At 47.7% G+C, this 22,975-nt stretch overlaps 14 protein-coding genes across 14 annotated transcripts; 9 read left to right on the top strand and 5 right to left on the bottom strand.

The window, feature by feature from the left end:
• Positions 1 to 8: 8 nt before the first annotated feature.
• On the top strand, positions 9 to 665 carry HD556DRAFT_1324809 (uncharacterized protein). The gene is made up of 3 exons (XM_041301494.1): positions 9 to 80; positions 137 to 286; positions 339 to 665. The coding sequence occupies exons 1-3, from the start codon at positions 24 to 26 to the stop codon at positions 459 to 461; spliced, it is 330 nt and encodes a 109-aa protein (XP_041167344.1). The 5' UTR covers positions 9 to 23; the 3' UTR covers positions 462 to 665.
• HD556DRAFT_349215 (DHBP synthase RibB-like alpha/beta domain-containing protein) lies at positions 453 to 2,442 on the top strand. Its single transcript, XM_041310340.1, has 3 exons — positions 453 to 2,003; positions 2,054 to 2,219; positions 2,266 to 2,442. The coding sequence occupies exon 1, from the start codon at positions 576 to 578 to the stop codon at positions 1,992 to 1,994; it is 1,419 nt and encodes a 472-aa protein (XP_041167343.1). The 5' UTR covers positions 453 to 575; the 3' UTR covers positions 1,995 to 2,003; positions 2,054 to 2,219; positions 2,266 to 2,442.
• Positions 2,443 to 2,445: 3 nt separating this feature from the next.
• HD556DRAFT_349263 (uncharacterized protein) lies at positions 2,446 to 4,578 on the top strand. Its single transcript, XM_041310341.1, has 3 exons — positions 2,446 to 2,806; positions 2,863 to 3,773; positions 3,830 to 4,578. The coding sequence occupies exons 1-3, from the start codon at positions 2,794 to 2,796 to the stop codon at positions 4,175 to 4,177; spliced, it is 1,272 nt and encodes a 423-aa protein (XP_041167342.1). The 5' UTR covers positions 2,446 to 2,793; the 3' UTR covers positions 4,178 to 4,578.
• A 29-nt stretch (positions 4,579 to 4,607) lies between these two features.
• Positions 4,608 to 6,717, top strand: HD556DRAFT_1324799 (DEAD-domain-containing protein). The gene is made up of 7 exons (XM_041301493.1): positions 4,608 to 4,873; positions 4,929 to 5,052; positions 5,103 to 5,313; positions 5,368 to 5,558; positions 5,620 to 6,188; positions 6,244 to 6,332; positions 6,383 to 6,717. The coding sequence occupies exons 1-7, from the start codon at positions 4,750 to 4,752 to the stop codon at positions 6,455 to 6,457; spliced, it is 1,383 nt and encodes a 460-aa protein (XP_041167341.1). The 5' UTR covers positions 4,608 to 4,749; the 3' UTR covers positions 6,458 to 6,717.
• Positions 6,718 to 7,079: 362 nt separating this feature from the next.
• On the top strand, positions 7,080 to 9,040 carry HD556DRAFT_349196 (uncharacterized protein). The gene is made up of 3 exons (XM_041310339.1): positions 7,080 to 7,434; positions 7,496 to 8,240; positions 8,292 to 9,040. The coding sequence occupies exons 1-3, from the start codon at positions 7,288 to 7,290 to the stop codon at positions 8,642 to 8,644; spliced, it is 1,245 nt and encodes a 414-aa protein (XP_041167340.1). The 5' UTR covers positions 7,080 to 7,287; the 3' UTR covers positions 8,645 to 9,040.
• On the bottom strand, positions 8,807 to 10,067 carry HD556DRAFT_1324785 (Mob1/phocein). The gene is made up of 9 exons (XM_041301492.1): positions 9,979 to 10,067; positions 9,838 to 9,925; positions 9,704 to 9,776; positions 9,584 to 9,651; positions 9,506 to 9,531; positions 9,318 to 9,451; positions 9,147 to 9,266; positions 9,044 to 9,090; positions 8,807 to 8,988 (listed from the first exon to the last, which is right to left on the bottom strand). Exons 1-9 carry the CDS (start codon positions 9,996 to 9,998, stop codon positions 8,908 to 8,910), a joined length of 657 nt encoding a protein of 218 aa, XP_041167339.1. The 5' UTR covers positions 9,999 to 10,067; the 3' UTR covers positions 8,807 to 8,907.
• Positions 10,068 to 10,408: 341 nt separating this feature from the next.
• On the top strand, positions 10,409 to 11,419 carry HD556DRAFT_1428878 (class I glutamine amidotransferase-like protein; the record flags this gene model as incomplete). The annotated part of the gene is made up of 7 exons (XM_041304761.1): positions 10,409 to 10,471; positions 10,528 to 10,641; positions 10,701 to 10,880; positions 10,937 to 10,983; positions 11,038 to 11,140; positions 11,195 to 11,269; positions 11,324 to 11,419. The coding sequence occupies 7 exons, from the start codon at positions 10,409 to 10,411 to the stop codon at positions 11,417 to 11,419; spliced, it is 678 nt and encodes a 225-aa protein (XP_041167338.1).
• Positions 11,420 to 11,541: 122 nt separating this feature from the next.
• Positions 11,542 to 12,480, bottom strand: HD556DRAFT_1224292 (uncharacterized protein; the record flags this gene model as incomplete). The annotated part of the gene is made up of 4 exons (XM_041296947.1): positions 11,542 to 11,719; positions 11,770 to 11,869; positions 11,925 to 12,189; positions 12,244 to 12,480. 4 exons carry the CDS (start codon positions 12,478 to 12,480, stop codon positions 11,542 to 11,544), a joined length of 780 nt encoding a protein of 259 aa, XP_041167337.1.
• A 136-nt stretch (positions 12,481 to 12,616) lies between these two features.
• HD556DRAFT_1324757 (TLC domain-containing protein) lies at positions 12,617 to 14,313 on the top strand. The gene is made up of 5 exons (XM_041301491.1): positions 12,617 to 13,289; positions 13,338 to 13,628; positions 13,686 to 13,913; positions 13,963 to 14,057; positions 14,109 to 14,313. The coding sequence occupies exons 1-5, from the start codon at positions 12,840 to 12,842 to the stop codon at positions 14,131 to 14,133; spliced, it is 1,089 nt and encodes a 362-aa protein (XP_041167336.1). The 5' UTR covers positions 12,617 to 12,839; the 3' UTR covers positions 14,134 to 14,313.
• Positions 14,314 to 14,323: 10 nt separating this feature from the next.
• On the top strand, positions 14,324 to 15,490 carry HD556DRAFT_1324752 (Snf7-domain-containing protein). Its single transcript, XM_041301490.1, has 5 exons — positions 14,324 to 14,609; positions 14,660 to 14,837; positions 14,896 to 15,004; positions 15,057 to 15,174; positions 15,226 to 15,490. Exons 1-5 carry the CDS (start codon positions 14,429 to 14,431, stop codon positions 15,291 to 15,293), a joined length of 654 nt encoding a protein of 217 aa, XP_041167335.1. The 5' UTR covers positions 14,324 to 14,428; the 3' UTR covers positions 15,294 to 15,490.
• On the bottom strand, positions 15,491 to 17,256 carry HD556DRAFT_1324748 (NIF-domain-containing protein). The gene is made up of 4 exons (XM_041301489.1): positions 16,187 to 17,256; positions 16,015 to 16,131; positions 15,837 to 15,951; positions 15,491 to 15,783 (listed from the first exon to the last, which is right to left on the bottom strand). Exons 1-4 carry the CDS (start codon positions 17,123 to 17,125, stop codon positions 15,650 to 15,652), a joined length of 1,305 nt encoding a protein of 434 aa, XP_041167334.1. The 5' UTR covers positions 17,126 to 17,256; the 3' UTR covers positions 15,491 to 15,649.
• Positions 17,257 to 17,339: 83 nt separating this feature from the next.
• Positions 17,340 to 19,724, bottom strand: HD556DRAFT_1324726 (MFS general substrate transporter). The gene is made up of 10 exons (XM_041301488.1): positions 19,323 to 19,724; positions 19,248 to 19,267; positions 18,994 to 19,200; positions 18,855 to 18,941; positions 18,759 to 18,803; positions 18,618 to 18,707; positions 18,184 to 18,564; positions 18,018 to 18,134; positions 17,831 to 17,971; positions 17,340 to 17,778 (listed from the first exon to the last, which is right to left on the bottom strand). The coding sequence occupies exons 1-10, from the start codon at positions 19,506 to 19,508 to the stop codon at positions 17,592 to 17,594; spliced, it is 1,461 nt and encodes a 486-aa protein (XP_041167333.1). The 5' UTR covers positions 19,509 to 19,724; the 3' UTR covers positions 17,340 to 17,591.
• An 88-nt stretch (positions 19,725 to 19,812) lies between these two features.
• HD556DRAFT_348708 (uncharacterized protein) lies at positions 19,813 to 20,941 on the top strand. The gene is made up of 4 exons (XM_041310338.1): positions 19,813 to 20,138; positions 20,200 to 20,224; positions 20,293 to 20,575; positions 20,625 to 20,941. Exons 1-4 carry the CDS (start codon positions 19,891 to 19,893, stop codon positions 20,705 to 20,707), a joined length of 639 nt encoding a protein of 212 aa, XP_041167332.1. The 5' UTR covers positions 19,813 to 19,890; the 3' UTR covers positions 20,708 to 20,941.
• On the bottom strand, positions 20,788 to 22,450 carry HD556DRAFT_1225273 (ThrRS/AlaRS common domain-containing protein; the record flags this gene model as incomplete). Its single annotated transcript, XM_041297001.1, has 4 exons — positions 20,788 to 21,457; positions 21,513 to 21,850; positions 21,905 to 22,272; positions 22,324 to 22,450. 4 exons carry the CDS (start codon positions 22,448 to 22,450, stop codon positions 20,788 to 20,790), a joined length of 1,503 nt encoding a protein of 500 aa, XP_041167331.1.
• Positions 22,451 to 22,975: the final 525 nt, after the last annotated feature.

The raw sequence follows: 22,975 nt of genomic DNA, 5'->3' as shown, positions 1-22,975 counted from the left end.
AAGCGAACGTTTGCTTGTACCCAATGGTTGCACATCATACACACGTCTATCGAAAGGTAGTCCGAGAGATAGCCAAAGCGGTACATTGCCAGTCTTTTCATTTGTGTTGCTAGTATTGACTTTCAGTGACCCTCAGACTGTCAAACCTCGGTTAGCTCGGAACAAAGACATTGCTTCAAACTTCCGAGCCCTGTTCGCAGAGAGTGGACGACCCGAGGATACGCAACATTTTCATTACGATATGCAGAATGCCTTGACTTTCTTGCGATCTCAGCGAGAATATAAGGCAAGCATTTTGGTTTCACGCAAGGTATTACACATCAACTGACTTATGCTAGGCTTTGTTGGAGAGATATAACCCATTAATCGACCTAACAGCGGAGGAACGGATCGAAGCGACCGCACGACGAGTTGGACTGAACATGCCCAAGATCCATGTACCTGATTCTCGGGACACGTAGTGACAGAGTTACTAGATGCATTCGAATGTAACCGGTCAATCAAGGGTAGTGACTCGATAAAAGGGATATCAGGCGTAGTATATCATGATGCCCGAGGATACCAGGTCATTTTAGATGTCTATACTATGGCGCGCAGTCACCAGTGAAACTAACTTAAAAGTTGTATTTAATATACTAAAGTTGATTACCCGATCGGATCCCGGACTCATCAGCATTGCAACTGACTCGGTCTGGCCCACCGTCTGGGTTTCGACAATCCTACTAATGAATGTTTTGAAAAGGTACCTCAACTTTTCGCGGAAAAGGTCTTCGCAACCACAAGGCACGATGGCGGCGGTGACACAGGTGTTCGCATGCGATTCTACATCCATCGTCTTTTCTTTAGACGACCAGGTAGTGGTCAGCTCACCTGAAACCCTCACAGCCTTGCATACCGCAGCATCCTGCCTCAAAGATCTCTCCCCAGTCGCTTTTCCTACTGAAACCGTTTATGGGCTAGGTGCTATCGCTCTAAACGCGACAGCAGCCCTTAAGATATTCTCCACAAAAGGCCGGCCGGCTGACAATCCTCTCATCGTACATGTGTCCTCGCGGCGTATGCTACAAACCTTGCTTCCACAAAATTATACGCTCTCGCCTTCTTACGAGTTGCTCATAGAGCATTTTTGGCCTGGACCCCTCACGCTACTTTTCCCCTGCGACCATAGCCTGATACCCGACATCATTACCGCTGGCCAGCCAACTGTCGCAATCAGGATGCCATCACATCCGGTAGCACGAGCACTCATTGCTGTTACCGATGCACCGCTCGCAGCTCCAAGCGCCAACTCCTCCGGAAAACCTAGTCCCACTCGTGCAGAGCATGTGTTGAATGACTTGAATGGCAAAATTACAATCATTCTAGACGGTGGCCCATGTGAAGTTGGTCTAGAAAGTACGGTTGTAGATGGTCTACACGAAGACGGAAATATCCGCATCCTGCGACCTGGCGGAATTACAGTGGAAGACATTCAACGAGTGCTTATCAATGGCTTCTCCGATACCGATACACCAATACCCCAGATCCTCGTCCATCGTCGTGATTTTCGTGACGACGCATTGGAACAGGCACCTACTACACCTGGCATGAAATATCGCCATTATTCCCCCTCAGTGCCAGTGACGCTGATGTGCATGTCCGATGTTCCCCTTGGAATAGAACCTCTTAGCCCATCCGCTTTTCTGGAGGATCTCAAGCGTTCGATGCCACATTCTCCTAACGCTCTCCGCGTGGGGTTATTGATGCCTTCGGATTCTATTTTGATGAAATATCTCATCAGCGATACGACCATTCAGTGGCATGAATTTCCTTTTGGGCTGGTTTCAGAGCCAGCAATTATTGCAAGACGGCTATTTGATGGACTGTTGACGTTGGAAAGGGAGGGGGTGGACTTGATCTTAGTGGAAGAAGTTCCAGAAGAAAATGAGGGCCTGGCAATCATGAACCGGGTCAAGAAAGCAGCTGGGAGCTCGCAATGGATTGCTATTCCCTAGAAATCGCATGTAGGTGTTACTATCTCTGTCATGCACCTTTTGCTTACAGCCTGCTGCAGGAATGTGGCTGCGTTTACATTGCTTATAATTTTAATGAAACTAGAGATATAATCATAAGGCTGGGCAGCGCGTTTCATTATCCATCAATCGACATCGCAAGCATGACTTGTGACCTTATCTCATTTGATGCACCATGCGATAACGCCGACGATAATTGGTTGGCCTGTAAGTCTGTACCCGGAACTCAAATTAATGATATTGATAGAAGCAGTACACAGAAACGGATGTTGTCGATGTTCACGGGAGGAGATCGGCGACACATGCTGCGGTATTTCTGGTACTAAGTGTCGTCGTTGTCATTTCCCGCAGAGCGGACCATCGTTGCTCGCACGCCACTCTTATCTTGCCACGCTTTTGTAGCGTCGTGCCTCGTGCCATATAGAACTTTGCGGGAGGAGTATAACTCCGAAGACATGGCTCGCTGGGCAACGTGTTTTACAACGTGCTCTCGCGCGATTCCGATTGCTCTGTGTCGGTCACGTGATATCAGCCTCGCGCCTTCTTTCAAACTGATTGACCCCAATGTTCTTTTGCTCTTCCCTTTGTATACTTTTGCCGCCCTTCAGGTGAGCTCACGAAGCCTGACGAAGATCCACGTAGTGGGACTATCTCCAGCTCCCTTTATTGCGCTGAACGTACGCATATAAGAGTGGTCATAATCCTTGACCTCACAATGTTCATTACTCTCAACTGGTGTTGAGATCCCTTTTACAGTCCAAAAGCAAGTTTTTTTAATACAATGGATTATGACGGTCAGTCTTTCCTTGGGTAGTCGCCAGGCCGGGCCGAGCTGACTTTACTTTGCCAGTTTCCAACAGCAGGCACATGATCAACTCTTATCCTGTCCATCTGGGCCCTGGTCCTTTGAACTATCCACAGCACTTCGTATTTTCCCAGTCCCCCATTTTCAGTGATATCTCCCTTCCTTTGGATGATTTGTGTCGTTCCCAATCAGCACCTCCGTGCCTGGAGCAAGGAAATAATTTATTCAACTCCCCCCTCTCCATTCCTCAGCTATTTTCTAATTGCGACGTGTTCTCATTGGCTGCTTCGACACATGGTGGGGTTCGCTCTTCGTCAAAGGAACATATTCCTCGCCCACCGAACGCATTCATGCTCTACCGTTCACACATGCTCAAGAGCCGGGGAAATGCTGACCCTGAGAAGCGTCAGCAGAATCTCAGCCGCATCGCAGGGCAGCTTTGGAGAGCTATGAGCAAAGAAGACAGAGCTGTGTGGCATAAGAAGGCAGCGGAAGTCCAAGCTGCACATTGTGCGAAATATCCTGGCTACAAATTCAAGCCCAACCGCAAGAGCGCTAAGTCGGCCAAGACTTTTCAAAGCGATGCTTACTACTCGAAGCCTACTGAACAAGTATGTGCGGAGTCATCCATAGGCCCAGTGCGACGTGTTCGCTCGTCCAGGGTCCGCCCTCAGGGTGTTACGCGTGATGCTCTCCTCGGTGCATTAAAAAAGCAGTTTCCATCGGCTTTCTCATCCCCTACTGGGCTCTCCCCTTTACATTTTCCACCTTTCCTTCCAACCTTTTCTTTACCAGAGGCAATGTGTGTTAACGAGCAGCCGAACGCCACTCTGTCCCTTCCTCAGTCTCAGTGCACGAATGCGCTTGGCTTGGAATTGAGTTCATCACAGCCATTGCAGCCTACTACGCCAAGATCAGGACTAGCTGAAATGCTGTCCGGTTTAGATCTTGACGCCGTACGTTCTGATGCTCCTCTATATTTATTTCATCTGATCTTCATTTCGACAATTAGACGCCAACTGCAGCAACCTTCCAACGGAACGGCGACATATCCGAGTCTGATGCTTCTATGTCCCAAGATGACATATTCCTTGGAATGGAACAACTGCGTCTTCCCCACAATTCAATGGATTATGACGTAAATGGTCTGTCTCCACTACTTCACGGATCGATGGACGGATATCAGTCGTCAGGCCAATCCTTTTCGTGTTCGGACGCTTTCAGCAGGGCTCCATCATGCACCTCCGATCCAATGTTCTCCGACTTTATGTGTGATTTCTCAATGCCACTTGACCACGAAAGGGATGAATGGAGCAACACCTCGTGGATGCTTAACATGGACAAGAACTCAAATATTTAGAGGGTTTGCAAACACTCATTTTTTTCCCCTCCCATTTATTGTCAAGCACTCATATAGCCATCATCGTCACGTCCCTTCTTTGTAGCCTTAACATTCATCGCTGTATTCGTAGTATGCCACGTTCAATGTATCAATAGAACTTTTCTGACGCTCGATTCGATCCAACCGGGGTCTTGACTCGTCATGATCGTCGTTTGTTCTACCGTTAGTATAGCAACGATGGGATCACCCACTGTCCCACCCTCCAGGACCTACTTTCTGTTTCGTTATCACTTTCCGTCCCTGGGTTGGTGGCACAGGGTAGCACCGGTTGCTTCCATGTGAAGTGTCTATTCCTCTCACTCCACTCCAAATTTTGTCCACGACTATTATGAGAACAAACTCAGCTGGGCTGCTGGACCCTCAGGCTGGTGTTGCCGCGCCCGTTTTGTACGCCGTACGCCGGTGGTTGGTACTAAATATACCGAAAGCTAATTAATTAGTAAGCACGTGACCGTCATCTTATTCTCTGTCAGGCTTCAGCGCCAGCTGCTAGACTCGCTTGTCCCCCCCAAAATCCTCAGCTGGTCATAATGCACCCCACAGGATCATTTGGTGATATGGGTGTGGCGCCTCCTCTCAGTGCTGCCCTTGCTCGTATGTCTATACGAGCCCCAACAGAGATCCAAGCTGCCTGCATTCCTCCCCTTCTCGAAGGTTTGTCTTGCAACAATTAGTATAGACGTCGAACCAATCAGACATCTGCTTCTAGGAAGAGATTGCATAGGAAATGCAAAGACAGGTTCTGGGAAGACTATAGCATTTGCAATCCCAATCCTGCAGAAGTTATCTGAGGATCCATATGGCATATTCGCGCTAGTACTGACACCTACGAGGTCCGCTTACTCATTTATTGATGTTGCGTCGCATTATGACATCCTACTAGGGAACTGGCATTCCAGATATCCGAACAATTTGCAGTGCTTGGTGCTGCAATAGGCGTCCGAACGTCTGTCGTTGTCGGTGGCATGGATATGATGACACAAGCTTTAGAACTGGGTGGCCTTCCCCATGTTGTAGTAGCCACGCCCGGGCGTATGGTTGACCACTTGCGGAGTAGCAACGGCGAATGGAATTTGTCTCGTGTAAAGTTCCTTGTCAGTGAAAATTTTATGCGAGTTTCTGCTGGCACTCATGTCGAACTGAGTCAGGTATTAGATGAAGCGGATCGTCTCCTTACATCGACTTTTTCCCCCGAACTCAAATTTTTATTTGAGACTCTGCCAAGCGATCGGCAAACCTGTCTTTTTACTGCTACCCTGACAGAAGCAATTGAGTCCTTGATTGAAGCCCCGCCGAGATCTGGAAAGGTGAAGCCTTTTGTGCATAGAACGTTATCAACGTAAGGTGTACATCGTGTTGGACGGCAGGACGTGGTTCTGATCTTTTTTTTTTCAATACAGTGTCGAAACAGTCGCGACGCTAAAGCAACATTACGTTCTGGTTCCTTCGCACGTGCGCGAGCCGTATCTCTATCATTTACTTTGTAATCCTCCAGAAAGTATCGCATCACTCCGGAGGGTAACCCCAGAGCCAATAAAACCGGGAAAATCCAGAGGAAAAACGAGAACATCGCAAAAACCCGGTCCAGATGAGGATATACCCATACAACCACCACCTACCATCATATTCTGCACGAAGCCTCGGACTGCTGCTTATATTACCCATCTACTTCAGACATTGTCTATTCGCAGCACCGCGCTGCATTCAAGATTGACACAACGGGAACGGTTGACGTCATTGTCACTTTTTCGGTCATCTTTTATCCCAGTTCTTGTATCGACAGATGTTGGCGCCCGTGGTTTGGACATTGAGGACGTGGCAATGGTCATCAACTGGGACCTACCGAATGAGCCTGAAGAATACACTCACCGAGTCGGAAGAACTGCACGTGCTGGTAAAGGTGGTGTTGCTATTAGTTTTGTGACCGAAAAGGATGAAGAGCGTGTATCACGAATAGAAGCACGGATTGGTACGTTATTCGACCCTTGGTATGCAGTGATAGAGTTGGCTCATAACTTCATCAGGGGTGCAATTAGAGGCTATGACCATGCCAGAAAACATGGTTTTAGAAAAATTGAATGCCGTATCCACAGCGAAAAGGCTAGCGAATATGGTGCGCATGTTAAAGATAGCACACCTCCTGTTTCTTACATGAGCATCTAGGAATTACACGATTCAAATTTTGGCCAACGAGAAGAAATACATAAACTGAAGTGTAGGAGAAAAGCCGAGGCATGATGATTTATGTATTTTCCCCCCGATGATGATGGGCTGGTAGCTGACAGCGGGTCAAAGTTTGGGAGTTGATGCTTGGTTGGGCCCGTAATGATCTGGGTTCTTCTGGAAAGATGCAGGGATCGGAAACAGCCGAATATTATGATAGTTCGCTCCTATCGATTCCGTGCTAAACGGTTCGAATACTGCGGAATAGAATGTCAGGAAGTTGAGCCGCGATGCCGCTGAAATTGAATTTGCAAAACGACCCTTCATACTTTAAATCTGGGGCCTTTCCAGACTACGTTGTATCCGACACTGGCAATTCCCGAGCGGGGCCTTGTGGGGAAGCCAGGCCTCTTCTAGACCATGATCATGGATCACTAACGCCAGGTCCCCGCATGATAGTAACCTCTATGTTTAAGTCAGACCAATAGAGAAGACAGTCGTTCCTCTTTAATTCCGATGGGGAGAGCTACATTTTCTTCAGATCCATAGCACCAACGCAGACCCGAGTCATGCAGTGCGAGTCACTGGCAGGCGGGGACCTGACCGTAGGCCAAGTTGGCCTTTTGTAGAGTATATAAGAGCGGCGAGGATCTCGGCTGGTCTTGGCCTAGCTTTGGAAGGTATTATCTAATATCAAACTCAGCGAAGTGTGCATATTTGGTTTAGCAGATTTCCCGAACTGCTGTCCCCCTTTCTCTTTTATACGTTATATCCGCTCGTCATCGCCCGCGTGTGTTGTACTAATAATCTCCCTCCACAGTCAAAACACCTTTTGTTGCTCGTCAACCTCTATTTTTATTTTAATCATCCTCTTTCGAATCATTTGATCATCAATCAAGGCAGTCATGAGTACTTGTGTGGAGAACACAGACTGGGACTTCCTCTTGCAGTTCGTCTCAGAGCCTTTGGAGATGGAAATTTCTGATGTGCCTGAAAGGCCCGTCGCAGAACGTACTCGTTCGGCAGTACCTGTGCAGGTACCAACACCCCCCGTACGTCGTTTAGACTAGAACCATCATGTCAGCCAGATAATATTGACCATGACTTACAAAGGACTCCTTCACCTCATCACCGGTTGACCCACCAGCAGAGGAAGACACCCTTGTTTCTGTGTCCACAACATTCTTTCCCGGAGCACACATCCACTCACATCCACCAGATGTCGTGCTGCTCTCATCCGACTCTATATTCTTTTACGTCCACACGCGCGCGCTGCTTCGAGTTTCTGAAAACAACTTTGGCAGTTTGCTACCACTGTCGTCCAAAGCGACTACCGGCCAACTAGGTCCAGTCTTGGCCGTCCCGGAATCTTCTACCGTTCTCAATATCGTACTTCACGCCATATACGACATGCCATGTTCCCACTATTCTCCTTCATTCGAGTCCCTTGCAACTGCATTGTCAGCGCTAACAGATTATGGCGTTTCCCTCAAGCGCCATGTTAGCTCTTCTTCTGCCCTGCACGCCCTGCTTCTTTCGTATGCACCACTTTGCCCCCTGGAACTCTATACGTTGGCTGCTTCACACGACCTCTATGACCTCGCTGTCCCAACTTCATCTCATTTGCTCTCCTTCTCTCTCGCATCCTTGACGGATGAGATGGCGGACAGAATTGGCGCAATATATTTGAAGCGATTATTTTTTCTCCACTTTGGCCGCGCAGATGCTTTGAAACGTCTCCTCCTACCACCACCACATCCACATGCCGCCACTAATGACTGTGACTTCACCGAGCAAAAAAGGCTCACAAGAGCTTGGGCTCTTGCATCTGCATATCTCGCTTGGGATGCTAGGCCAGGTATGTTTCATAGGTGTTCAGCAGCACTGTTTTAATTTTAGTCAAATACAGACTTGTCCACAAACGCCATTGAGTCTGCCTTGGGACCTCTAGGTGATCAGCTGTCATGCGAGCACTGTAGAAAGGCACTTCGAGACCGGCTGAAGACATTGATTATACAATGGTCGGCAGTCAAGGTACGCCCACCATTTCAGCCCTTCAAACTTTCTGCTTATATCGGAACTGCAGAGGACTATCTAACTCGTAAAACATCATTCGGAAGAAATATCTCACACTCTGGACCAACATACCCCAGGAAAAGCGCGCATGTGCTTCTTCAGCTCTCATTCTTTCAATCGACTGTATCACTCATCCCTTTCTTTTTTTCACTGCATTCATCGTGTAACATTGCTCACTTTTTGTAACATCAGTTGGAAATATTCACTTCGGTGAACACTGCCACCGAGTCCGTCATACACGACCTGTACCCAGTACTCATTAGCAGCTACTCCTTCCGTAAATAGTATCCTAGTCTGTTAACGCTTACGATTTCACACCTTTGTACTGTCCACACACGCATAGCATATAGCCGATGGGTAATAGCATCATGATTCAGAACTTGATGACAGATTGGCGTCAAGGCAGTGAGATAGGTATACAACAGTGAACGGTTAAACACAGGATTCGGTTATCGGGCCTTGTCCTCGGCAAGGATGGCGTCATTAAGCTCGTCCAGGGGTGCTAATTCTTTCTTATCCACAAGGTCAAACTAGCCAGTTTATAATTAAGTGATTAGGCAGTTGTTAAGATGACTGTGGACACACCTCATTTATGAATAGAAAGAAATGGCGGTAACTGGTGTTCAGATGAGCTACAGAATTTGGTCAAGCCATCATAATCAAAGTCGAAAGTAAAACGAGATGATACCTTCGATGCCAAGCGCACAAATTTGGTCAAAGTGGTTGCTGTATATATGCGCATATACACGAAACAATCGGCGTACGATCGTGCGCACAGTTTCGCGAAAATTTCGAGGGAATGGTACGCCTAAGTTTCGTCAACTACCGCCGCAGAATGGATGTATCGTGCAGTACACACCAATCTTATTGGGGAATACGGTTTCATCGTCGAGGATGTTCTGAGCCCAGTTCATCAATGCATCTACGTATTCGGGAGCGGGCAGCTTCGTGGGTCTCTTATATTTAACACCATCTTCCCAAAGGTACTCGTAGCTACCGAATTACAGTAAGTTTAAAGTTATGTATATGTTACAGGCAGAGGCTCACCGCGGACCAGCGGACATTATGGGACACTAGTAAAGCCGGCGTTTCAGATCAAGCAGCAAGTAATCAGCAACGCCATACCTCCTGCGGCGTACAGAACTCGGTAACCGTACCGTACAACATATTCAAGTGATTGAAGAAATCAACAGCTGCTCATGTAAATACGATGACGCGTGGTAGACGAGTGTAGATGGTCCGCACCATGGACAGCAAGCCATTCATTTGTATCTTCACCTTCAGGTAACCGAACAGCCAACCTCAAGTTGCCAGAACCCTGGATTACATGTGAAAGTTCGATGTCATCCTGGCATTTAGTACAGATCAGTGTACCTTACCAAGGTTGCTTCTGCATACTTTCGCAGTTGATATTGTTTGGTGCCCTCCGGGACGTCCTTTCGAGGTTTGAACGTGCGGGTCTTGCCACTGGATAAGCCGACGCGTTAGTTCATGGTCTTGCTGTTGGAAGGACTACTGACAGTCCGAAGAATGAAGACATGTCGCCGATGACTGCGATCTACGGTATCACGCTGCGTTCGAATGCTATAACCCCGGGCCCAAGTGCCAAAGGTGCCGAAGATGCCTGTGGTTCGCCGCTTGAAATTAAAGGTTCGCGGTGGTGATACTTACGTAATACTTGTATCTTATCTTATAGCCTCGGCCCGTGCTCCCAGCCTGTTATCAAGTGCTAGTTATAGCATGTGCGTCATGTCCCAGGTTGATGCAGATTCGAACGAGTTGCCTAACGATTCAATATTAATTTTCAATTCACGCGAAGGTTATCCTGCTCCGCTAGAGGGGCCCCGCTCCACTCGGAAGTTGAACTGGAGCCCGGGGAGAAATTTCACAGATATATAAAGGTCACAACGGCCGTAAATCACACATCCACTATCTCACTCACTGAACGTCATGACAAAACGCATCCTTTTTGTTTTCACATCTGCAAATCAAACTTTGACAGGTGCCAGCACGGTCAGCAGAGCCTTGCACTTGTTTTTGGTATCGGCCCCCTAACCACGTTTGATCAGGGATGGTACCTTCCTGAAGCCGCTCATCCTTACTACCTTCTCGCGCCTCATTTCACTATCGATTTTGCCTCTCCTGCGGGTCCTAATCCACCTGTGGATGAATACAGCGTCCAGGTGGGTGTTCAGTTAGAACCCAGGTCATCGATGAGTACTCGCTAAAATCTTACCTTCAGACGTTCCCGGACGACATAGGCAAATTCCTCAAAAATTCCGAGGTCCAGAAGAAGCTCTCGGCCACTAAAAAGCTCTCAGATGTTAATCCCGATGATTACGATGCGATTTTCTATGTAGGGGGCCATGGTCCTGTCTTGGATCTGGCAGTGGATCCTGTCAATATCAAGCTTGCATCTCAAGTACGTCTGTCAACTTTCTTGTATGATAGGCCTGTAGCGATTATCTGATCTTATAGTTCTACCGTACTGGGAAATTGGTCGCCGCTGTTTGCCACGGACCAGCGTCAGCTATAGTATAACGAGTTCTACAACAAATGTTACTGACACTTTGTTGCAGTGCCCTTGTTGGCGCCACCGACGATTCTGGCAAATCCATCTTTGCTGGCAAAGCTTTCACTGGCTTTTCAAATGTCGAGGAGGAGCAGGTCGACAAAGTGAAGGCGAGTATCACTTAGCCAGCGTTTGGTACTTTTGCAGACGTGTTTCGAATACAGGATATACCGTTCTTGTTGGAAGACAAGATCTCCAGTCTTGGGGGTAAATACGAGAAAGCAGCAGAACCTTGGGGGGTCAGTATTATGCTTGACTTTGCCCGTATGTTATCTAATCCACTTTTATTCCAGCCCAAGGTCGTCGTCGCTGGTAACCTAATCACAGGGCAAAATCCGGCTTCAGCTCATCCCATCGGCGAGGCCATTCTCCAAGCCTTGCAGAAATAAGTGGAAGTAGAGTCGTTCTGAAAACGGTCTTTCAAATGATCACTTGTACCTTGCAGCATGAGCAGGTGCATGAGAATATTAAAAATTAGTACAAATTTTCACGGGTACGACCTACAACTGTATTAAATATAGGCTACAGACATCTTCCAGCCCTTTTTTAGTGTGAAGCCATCTAGCGCATCTTTTGCGGTTGATGCGAGCTCGGGGGAGTCGAAGAAAACTTGTGCTATCTTCACGCTTGCGCCAGCAGCATTTGGAGTTGGTGACTGGGCGACGTGTGTTGATTGAAAACCCTTGTACCTATTTGCAATATTCGTGAATGACTTGGATAAAAAGGGAATGAGGCCCACTGTTGAAATAATACAGAGAGTACACTATCTGTGACCTCTTGAGGAAGATTTGTACAAAACAATCTTGCAGATGGATGTTGTGTAGGCGGGGGAATGGTGTCTTTGGGAAGAATGACGATTGAAATCATATGAAAATTGTTCATATTAAGACGTACCTAGAGGTTTGAGTTGTGGAGCGGGTTCCTCATCTTCATCAATCTCCATTTCTTCACCATCACTGTCGTCCTCTGACTTTTCGCGTTTGGACTTTGGTTGCCCATCTGCCAATTCCTCGTCGCGCCGACGCTTATCAGTAGTTGAAACAGTAACTTTTGCAAGCATAGCGAGATCCGGGTTTGCATGAACAGATGTTGGAGCGACGAAGGTGGGATCTTCCCTTCGCGAAGTAGCATATGATTTAGATTTCGCATAGGTGATGCGCTGCATAAGTGAATTTGGTTTAATTCTCTCATAGAAAGTCAAGTTTAAGGTTACCATTGGCTTGTCATAAAACACCATACCCTCGCAGGCTCTCATGGCGGTAGTTGCGGATGCCAAATCGGTGAAGACGAGGAATGCCTGACCCCTCATTTTTGGACCTTTTGACGCGATAACATCGATAACCTTGCCGAATGTGGTGAAAAGGGCGTATAGTTGAGTACGCATTTCATCCTTGTTGATTTTATCATTAAGATTGTTGATGTAGAGAGTAGGAATTGGTTGAGTAGACATGATTACTGCGAGCCTGACTGTTCATTGAAGTCGCGTTCATCGAGGATGATAGTTGTTATCCTAAAAAGGTATTATATTCTCACGAGTTGAGGTAACGCGATTTACTTACTTTGATGATTTATATATTAGACCTCATTTCAGTTTGATTTCATTCTCAAGTCTTTCAGGTCTTCACTAACACGGTCTAGGATCATTTCTCTAGCTTCGCAAGAGCTTTGCTAGTTTGTAGTCGCGTTTTCCGTTATCAAACGTAAGACTTAACAAACAGGCACAAAACGCATCATCGCACGCTGCCCACCCTGTTCATGAAATTTTTGACGACCTTCTGCTGACTTGAACCTCTTCCGACGCGTCTACCGATGAACGCCCATCATGCCGTTGAGTGGCTACCATCTTACCTTGTTCCATTCGTTTCGCTTTCATACCCAACTCCTCCACCCGTCAACCCCGACTCATTTCACCATTCCGCATACTACAAGACTGGCGTACTAGATGGCTGCTTCATAATAACTTGCATTGCTGTCATGGCTGTTCTGCGCGACGTAGTCCGCATCTTCGTATTGGAGCCTTTCGCTAGGTGGAAACTCACCCGCGCTTGGAAGCGTTCTAATTCCTGCCACGTACAACAGAACGGCAACAAAAATGGCATCACAAATGGAAATGGACATGCTGGGCATGCCAATAATGATTCCAAGCCAAAAGGCGTAATGTCTGCGCGCGAATCTCGCAAAATTCATCGCAGCGTTCTGAGGTTCGCAGAGCAAGGCTGGTCGGCCATCTACTACACACTCCAATGGTTATTTGGCTTTGTGCGTGGTTTTATGCAGCTGACGTGTCATGTCTAACCTTAATTCCAGTATGTTCACCGAAACCTTCCTACTCAAGCCTTAAAACCGACGGAGTTGTGGTTGAATTACCCCCATAGTCCCCTTGCTGGACCTCTGAAGCTTTACTATCTCACCCAGACCGCCTTCTACCTCCATCAAATACTCATTCTCAATGCCGAGGCTCGCAGGAAAGATCATGTGCAAATGATGACTCACCATGTCCTCACCATTTTCCTCATGGTCATGAGCTACTTCTGCAATTTCACCCGTATCGGATGCCTCATCATGGTATTGATGGACTGGAATGATATCTTTCTCCCAGTAAGTTGCTCTCCCTACTCTTTAATAATGCAGACCCAATTAGTCATCCCCTAATAGATCGCCAAAATGTTTCGGTACATTGGTTTATATACCCTTTGCGATATCACTTTCACTTGGTTTCTTTTATCATGGTTTGTGGCACGTCACGTTCTATTCGTGATTGTCATAAAGTCGGCCTGGTTCGATGGCCCGCGGTTGATCTCTGTGGGCTGGGTGCCAGAATTGGGATATTATTACTCTGAGAGGACTTATAATACCTTTGTCTATTTGCTGGTGGCACTACAGGTGAGTGTCAGAAGTCCTATCAACGTTCGTAACTGCTAAATCCTTCCAGATCATCCAAATCGTCTGGTTCTGGATGATTTGTCGCGTCGCATGGCGCGTGATCAGCGGTCAAGGTGCCTCGGACGACCGCAGCGATGACGAAAGGTGAGGTTTCCAAACGCATGTATTCCATCCAAACTGATGATGCGTCCGCAGCGAGGAAGACAAGAAGAATCAATGATTTAGTACGTTGGACGCATGGGCGCGGTATTCTGTCATCGATGATTTAATTGCTACACGTCAGCCTTTGCATATCTAGACATTTCTGGACTCAACTACCATACAATTCAACATTTTGGATACTTTTCCTTGTGATGACTAAGAGCGCAATGAGGAGGCGAATTGCCTTATTCGGTTATCAGTACTTGCTGGTCAGAGCTAGCCCGCAGCGGCAGTAATAGTATAGCACTTGTGCCAGCTCTACCCTTTGTCCCGCGCGCATCTCTTTTGCTTTGATCTGCTTCTGTACTTAAACCATGATGGCTGGCATTATGTCTTACTTTGGAGGGAGGCGAGATACGAAACAGGCAGCACGAGACGCCATCGTAGGGCTAAGGCAGCAACTACAGATGATAGAGAAGAAGGAGGAGCACCTACAGAAGAAGATTGACGAGGAACTCAAGAAAGCAAAGGCAAATGCTGTTTCAAACAAGGCTGGTACGTTCGCACTCTACCGTCGACGCACATCCTCTACACACAATGCACAGTGGCTACGCAGGCTCTGCGGCGGAAGAAGGCGAGCGAATCGGAGATGGATCGATTAGCGGGTCAACGACTGCAGCTAGAACTACAAATCAACACACTAGAGTCTGCGAATCTGAATGCGGAGACGATGGCTGCTATGAAGAAGGCTTCAGACGTGCTGGCGTCGATCCATGGTAACATGTGCGTATTCTCCTTACGTTGCTGATCACACGTATAGCGGTGATATTGATTCTCGTAGGACCATGGATAAGGTCGACTCGACCATGTCTAAGATCACGGAACAGAGAGAGATTGCTACTGAAATCGCAGAAGCTCTATCATATCCTACTGGTACGGAGGCAGACGAGGTGAGTCTATCTCCTGACTTGATGGCTGCCTTTGTGCTGATGATTTAATTAGGATGACCTCAAGGCAGAGCTCGCGGACCTTGAGCAAGAGACACTCGATGAACGCCTTGCTGGAGCAGAGCATGTTCCTTTGCACATTCCTGCAGGAGCTCGTCGGGTGGAAGAGCGACGTAAGATGCCTCAAATCAACTTCACGTCCAATCAGCTAACCTCTTACGCAGCTACTGTGGCAGTGGAGGACGACGAGGAGGCTCAGTTGAGGGAACTGCAGGCCGCACTAGCAATGTGATAGCTAGAGCCTAGAGTTCCCTTTCCCCTACTGCATCCCGGTCGATCTGTTCACCGGGTACCCATCTGACTTTATACATATATCCAAGCCCCTTCTCATAATAGCCTCTTGCAACATATGATTGTTCAGGATTTCCCTGTTGGCTCTGGTTGTGTTCTTGTGAAATTGAGATAGTGTACAGGATAAGCAGTATATTAAGTTATGTAACAAAGCTGGCTGTATTAAGTTATGAGCTCGATATGCAGCAAGACGTGCGTGCAAAATGCTAATTGTGACATGCAGAATGATGGGGTGCGGCAATATTGAACTTGAAACCATGAGGTAAAAAGTCAGTTGAGGATGGTCCAAGGGAGAGATTATGAGAACCCGCGAATGCCTAATACCCTCCGTACATCCCCCGTGAAACGCAGCGAATCCAGGATGGGCAACAAATCGAGTAGGGCTTCGTCAAGTGGGTCATGTGTCCAACCCTCTATGGGTATACCATTTGCTGTTACGAGAGCACATTTATATTGTGATCTGTCAAGATGGAAGTGTGCGTACCTTCATTGCCACGGTAACTAACCGGCGAGTTATCGATCAGACAGACACGAGCGAGATCCTGTTCTACTACGGACAGATCCTTGATATAGGATCCATTAGGAAGTTGGGTGCAAGACTGAACAAGTGTGACAACGCGGTGGTGAGGAGACAGATATCGTAAAGAAATCACAAAACTTACCTCTCGGAATAAACGGCGCGCAAGAATGCCACGTCCAGCGTCTAACCAGTCAATGACTGGGTCGGCATACTCTTGCATAGAAGCAGTGAAGACAACGAGTGTGTACCAAGCAGAAACCTGACAACCGCTAGTCAGGCTCTAATAGCTTGACGACAGTGGTGCGCAAACTAACCTTGCGAAGGAAGTAGTCAACAAACGGTCTCTTGTATACGTGATAAAGGGTGCTCCGGCCACCCAAGACTACTTCGACTGTGTGTCCCTTATTCCTGCGTCCGAAACCGAGAAGCCCAGAGCTACTAGAGAGATGACCGATTGGTTTGGACGTCGAATGTATAAGAGTTTCATCGAGATCAAGAACAAGAGTCTTTGGTAAATGGAACGGTGTCTTATGCGTAGTGGTCAAAATGGGTGTCGGTGATCTTGATGCGGTATCTGTTACGGTGGTCGCAGGGATTCTAGGCGAGTGTGGATAGGGTGGAAGCGAAGGGCCTGGGGAAGGCGGCGGTGTGGGTAAAGTGGCGATATCTGGTTTGGCAAAGATGACTTGAAGGACGTGAGATGGAACATCTGGGGATGATGGGGACGGAATTGATGGCAGTGACGGTTGTGTTTCAGGTAACAATACATCAGTAGCCTCGCCCAGGGGCTTTTCGTCGACCAGAACCTCTTTCTCCTTGGTTTCGATCTCTCCTGGCGTCACCTGCGCCCATGTAGCGCAGAGGGTGTTCCAAACGAGAACAAAGGCTCGAACAAGGAACAGCCGCCTGAGAGCGCTTCTTACTCTGAACGTGGACTTGGAGTGTATTATGGTAGCCTCTGTTGGAGGTGAAGGAGAGAATGGCCTCAAAATTGGTATGGGTAAGAAGCCTGAAGGAGAGGAATATGAGCGCTTCGGTCTTGGAGGGTTCTGTGAGTCCGAGCCATGAGGCTGCTGGAGCGACTTATTTGCCCATGAATTCGTACGCTTGAAGGAAGTACCAGAATGTGATCCTCTGCGAATGGACGAGGCCCTACGAAGAAAGGAGGTCTTATCGTCTACGGGGGTCGACGGGGGAGTTCGTGGTGATGCGAATACATCGAATTGACGTGAGATATATGTTAGAGAGTTCATTGCTGAGCTGCGCAGCTTACACGGGCTCGAATTAACGAGCTAGTTAAATCTAGCTCACAAAAAACAGACTTGAAGTTGAAAGGCTAACTGAAGGAGGTTCACTGTTTACTGCGATGATGGGAGTACTGAGCTTAGGTGCTGCCAGCGCGCGTGACCTATATTGATTTATTTAATTGCCAGTCCGAACAATGTTTAGTTCTTATCGTTAAGTTTTGATCTCCCACTGTCAACAACATTCGTCTGTCAAACTATTCACATCCAATCACAACCGATTTTGTTGCTGCACAACCAGCCCCTTCCGCTAATAGCATATCATAGCCGATATCGTGGGCCATCCGACTGCAGGCAACAACGTTTCCAAATTGATTGCTCCTTAGGCCTCAAGGCTCATAATATCCACAGTGCAAGTCATGGTAATGGCATTTCGTGTCTGTCGCCTAAAAGTTGTAGATCACCTCGCGATCAATCACAGAAGGTATCGGAATCCTTTTTCCTTGATCCCTTTCTCCTGCTCTTCACGCTCCAGTTTCTCATTTAATGATATAAGATGCTGTTTAAAAATCCAGGCCATTATAATCGCGGTACCGCTAGCTGCAATGCAGATACCGTAGGAGTATCGATAGGTAGGGCCCCAACTTAAAGGCCAAATATACCTGCAACCGGCTTCATCAATGAATCCCACGTTGATAGGTGGGTTGTACTCACGAGCCTGCAACATTGCCAAGTTGCGAAAATCCGTTGATGATCGCCACACATACCGCACGCTTTGATGGCGGTCGAGGAAACGAGTTATTCATCCATGCGAGCATCACAACGAGTCCTGCATACGTCTGCGCCATGAGGAACCTGGGTACAATCAACGACACGCCCCCAAATCGAGATCCTAGCTTACAGGGACACGTATCGGGCTGCCGTGTTCATGGTGCTTATTGCAATAATGAACCCAATAATACCGGCAATCCATGAACCGATAATGTGGTAGAAGCGTTCTTGCTTGTAATCAGAGTGCCTGGGGAGTTCTTCATCATCAGTTCCTAGATCGCATTATGAAAGCTTACCTGCACAAACAGAATGTGACAATGACAGCAAAGACGAACGGAGGGGCAACAAGGAGAAGTGACACTGTTGGGTTATACCCAAGTGTCGCGCTAAGAGTGGGGAAGTACGCATTGAAGGATAATGATACCACTATTGCGTTCACTGCCATTGCAAACCACCACACTGTCCAGTCGGTAACAGCGAGGTAGAGACCGTGAGTAAGGCCACCCTGCTCGGTTTCTTTCTGGTCACCGACACCTGCATCCTCTTCCATACGCCTCAATGCAAGTCGACGCTCATCATCAGAAAGCCACTTCGTTGTTGACGGAAAGTCTGGCAAAATAAAGATGGCACAGATTGCGACAAAGACAGTAAGAGCTCCTTCGAGGTAGAAAAGCCACCTCAAAAGCAAGTTTCAGACTTTCCCTCGACAAAAACAACTTGATTGAAATACCTCCATGCAGCGTGTCCGAGGACATTGTTCATGCCACCAAGAATACCCGATGCGAGGAGTGCCCCAAAGGCATTGCTAATGATGTTTCCGCTGCAATGTTCCTAGTAATGGAAAGATCTTTCCGCAGATTGGCACCCTTACCAGTAGAGAATTGCGGTTCTGAAACCTATCTCTGTTCTCTTGTACCTGTATATAAAATGTGAGGCTGTCCACTGATAAGATCGATTGCTCACGAACCACTTCGAAATTAAAAATAGGGAACCAGGGAAAAAGGCTGCTTCTACGAAGCCTAGAAAGAAACGCGTTATGACGGCTCCGGTAAAACTATTAAAAGTGACTGGTTAATTATTTTTCAGTCACAGAAAATGCGTCATACTTGGTCGTAATTCCAGTCAGTGCTGATATCATACCCCAAACGGCCATACAAGCAGGCAGATAAAGTGACGGCTTGCCGGTGAAGTTAAGAAACATATTAGACGGGATCTGCATGATAATGTATCCGACGTAGAGAATGGACAACAACGTCGCAAATTGCTGATCAGTAAGATGAAGGTCGGCGACGAGCCCTCGGGAGCGTGCGGCACTTTTTCTTCGTGACTGACACATCAGGAATGCATGAAAGGGACGTACCCAGCATTATTTCTATCGACCTAGTACGTACAAAAGTGAGATGGAGAAAAGACGCTTTGACACAAAGTCACTCACATAATTGAGGATATAGATAAGTACCAGGATCGACATGCGAAGGTCAAGTTTCCGCAAGAGTTTGCGCTCTAGTTCTTTGCGTGCCGCTGAACCACCGAATTCCGCGTCAGGGTCGATGTCTTCGGGATCCACACCCCCCTTTGAGGGTGGGAGCGACGCAGAATATGAATATTGGCTTATTGACATGTCAATAGTAGCGGGAAGCCGGACCAGTGGATTGTCTTCCGTGCTTGATGTTTAAAGCACTTCAGACGGGTGGGACATTGCCAAAAGGGACAAAAGCGATAACGGAGAGCTGGTCACAAGGGCGGCAGAGAGAGGCCACCTGAGAGTTATCACTTGGTTTGTTGATCATCTGAGCCTATCTGCATGGGAAGTACTTCAATATTTCAGGACTTAGCACGCGGTGCTAGCCAGACTGCCAGTTCCGCGAATACTAGGTGCCTTACCATCACGTGATGATGTCGCGTGTAACGCGTGTTTGTTGACGGGATCAGATTGGGACCAGCATCATCTCCTCGAGGTCGACAAAGACGTGACGACTCCACATTTTAGACAGAAGAATACAATGGACGACAACGGAGATATTCCAGTCTACTCCGAGCGTCATCTTGCGCTCTTCCAACATGTCAAAGACGCCTTGGACGAACTTCCTGTGTTGCATAATTCAGCCATTCCAAAGGACGAATCCTGTGCCATATGTCTCACTCCCTTTGATGCTATACTTTCAGGCGAGATACCTCAGGAAGGAGAAGGAGAATTTGAAGGTGGTGTGACAAAGGTAGTGGGCTGTGGCCACTTGTTCTGTCGGAAGGAGTACGTGGATAATCTTCGATCAAATCTTCATTATTTTCTGTTGAGCTACTATCGCATGCAGCTTATCAGAGTGGATACGAAATTTTGTGAGTGCTTTCTTGTAGTGGTAAATGACTGAGTCGAGCGTTCCGCTAACATCTACTCCTATCTGCAGCATGGCAGTTGTCCAACGTGTCGATATCCTTTTCTGGATATAAAACCGTACACTGAATCGGACGCAGAATCGTCTGATGACGAATACTTTCCCGATGACGATGAAGATGAAGAAGACGACTTTTTCGGGATGGATGAGTTCGACGACGAACTTGAGGTAGAAGAGATGGAAGTAGACCTGGATGACATTTGGGGTTATGTTGACTTGCATGGTGGTGATGAGTCTGACGATGAGGAAGAGCATGCCGAGCCGGATATAAACGGTCTGTTCCAAGAGAATCGCGGTGTGTTATTCGACCTATCCATCGAAATACACTGATATCCTTGCAATAGAACAATTATGTAGCACATCTGATGCTGAAAACAGCGTAGATGCAAATGCTACTTGCGATGATCCGGCTCCACGCGATAAATAGGTTTCTGGAGGTAACTTATGGATGCACATTAATTTCTTTTACATGATTTTGTTTGTAATATTCTAGAGCGTGTATGGATTCTACATCGAAACCCCTTGAAGGACTCCGGAAACGACAGCATCCTCGCGGCCTTCTCTCCAAACGCCAGTAAATTTACCACTCCATCTCGTGCCCTTACCTCCTCCTTTGACGTTCAGTTTGCCTTTGAGCAAGTCCCCAGCCAGCTTGACATATTTCTCGTCTGACCCGAAGACTAGCAGCACGCTTGCGCTTGCGCTTGTCTGGGACGACGGAGAAGACGAAAATACCAGCACGAACGGTTGCTCTGCTGGGATGATATTTGCGAAAGCAGTGGTTATTGCTGACAAAAATCCGAGAGGATTGACAGAATCATCTGTCCGGTGCACATGTTTGACAAATAGGGCTGCTTCAGATGACTTCATTTCTTGCCAAACGTCACCTGCGACATGTTTTGCAAGTTCGAACTCAAGGTCATCGACTCTCTTCTCAGCTCTTTTCCGCTCATCCACGACTTGACCTATACGATCTGGGACTTGCGGAGCGCCACAGCTGAGCGTGGCAGCAGCAGCAGTGAGTTGGGAGTGCGTAGATGTGAGGTAGGTGATGAGCCGCGGTCCAGCGAGGAAATACAGGCGAGCAGACGTGGTAGCCGACCTAGAAAGGGCCTCCGTTTGGGGTATGATGAAAAGTTGAAGGTTGTGAAGGGTAGGAAGGTGGGTGCCGCAGCATCTGTAACGTTGATGTTAGGCTTCTAAAGTAATCCGTCAGGATTGGATGAACCTACGGGTTGCGATCTACTCCGTCAATGATTACTGTTCGCATGATGCCTCCAGTGTAGTCAATCGGGACGCCTTTGCCTACGGCACGACCACTTTCTAATACAGGTACCGCAGGTTGTGGTTTATCATCCATTTCTTGCACCTCTACGTGGACTTTCCGTCCCTCAAATACAAGTTTGTTGGCTTCGCTCTGTATGGCCAAGATTTCCTCCGTGGTCATGCTTCTGGCCAGTTCGACGTAAGAGGGTGCCGGTGCAGCCGTGAGCGACCAAGAAAGGGTATGAATATCGAGACGATTTTCAAGCACCGCAGAAAGGAGATGCTGTGATGTGTGCATGGACATCTATTGGGTTTTCCGTTCGATGATTTTGCTAGGATGAAAAAGTCAGGTACGTACATGGTCATATCTGCGATCGAAATCGAGCTCTCCGAGAGAAACAGTGATGTTGGTCCCAGGGGTGAGGGAAGCAAGACCATCTTCAGCTTGATCAACCCGGACGTAGTGAACTGCATGTCCACCGTGTCGTTTGGCCTGAGTCACCGTCCATGTACGTCCATCAGCTGTCTTGATTACACCTGTATCTGATGGTTGACCCCCGCCCTCCGGAAAGATGACAGTATCATGCAGTATGACCTCAAGTGTAGGTTGATCGGCCGATGCTGGTGTCGATGCCTTCTTTCCTTTCTTAACGCTGGGAAAGGAAGCAGGCTGTGAGATCGTGCAGCTGATAATCGATGTTTCCAGTTCGCGCAAGAGCGGGTCGCCTGAACTTCAGTTTAGATGGAAATGTCTGAGTGTGAGGCCAAGATGCTCACGTTGACATGCCAGGAGACCCACGGGTATTGGTCGTCGGGTATCTGTAGGAATCTTCAAGGTTGGGGAGACGATTCTGTGGTAGGATGGAAGGGTCACTGTAGGGTATAGTGTGATTACTGCTGCCATAATCGCGATAGATGGATAGGATCGGTGCTGGTGCTTTGTGAGGTACTTTGAGTATCATATCAGCAAATCCCAGGAGTCGAGGGAAATTGAGCCGTGGTACGTTTCGAGGATGCCGATGCCGTGATACGTTTCGCAGCCGCCGTTCAGACCACAATGAAAGCCTACTACTTAATAGCACTATCAACAATAGCACTATCAACAAATCACTTATCGACCCATACGATGGCGTGGTACTAAACCTTGATAGGCGAAGCAAGGGTCGTTACTTCTTTGAATTCGGCGGAACGGCGAAAATCACTCCGTCGCTCTAGTACATTATGGTATGCCAAATTGGCCTACTTGGCCCTACTACTTACTAGTACCGCCACGACCGCTAGTATCTGTGCTAACCCGCTAATCTTTTGGCGACGCATCAAAAGAAGATCAAGTCTGAGGAATGTCAGACCGTCCCCTGCTCGATGCAGACAATTATTCGCGCTACGGTGCCTCCGAGTCTGGCAACAGCAACGACACTCCCATACTCCC

Source organism: Suillus plorans (assembly GCF_016647745.1).
Source record: "Suillus plorans strain S12 chromosome Unknown HD556scaffold_2, whole genome shotgun sequence".
Lineage (NCBI taxonomy): Eukaryota > Fungi > Basidiomycota > Agaricomycetes > Boletales > Suillaceae > Suillus > Suillus plorans.
This window is presented reverse-complemented; position numbering and strand designations above follow the sequence as displayed.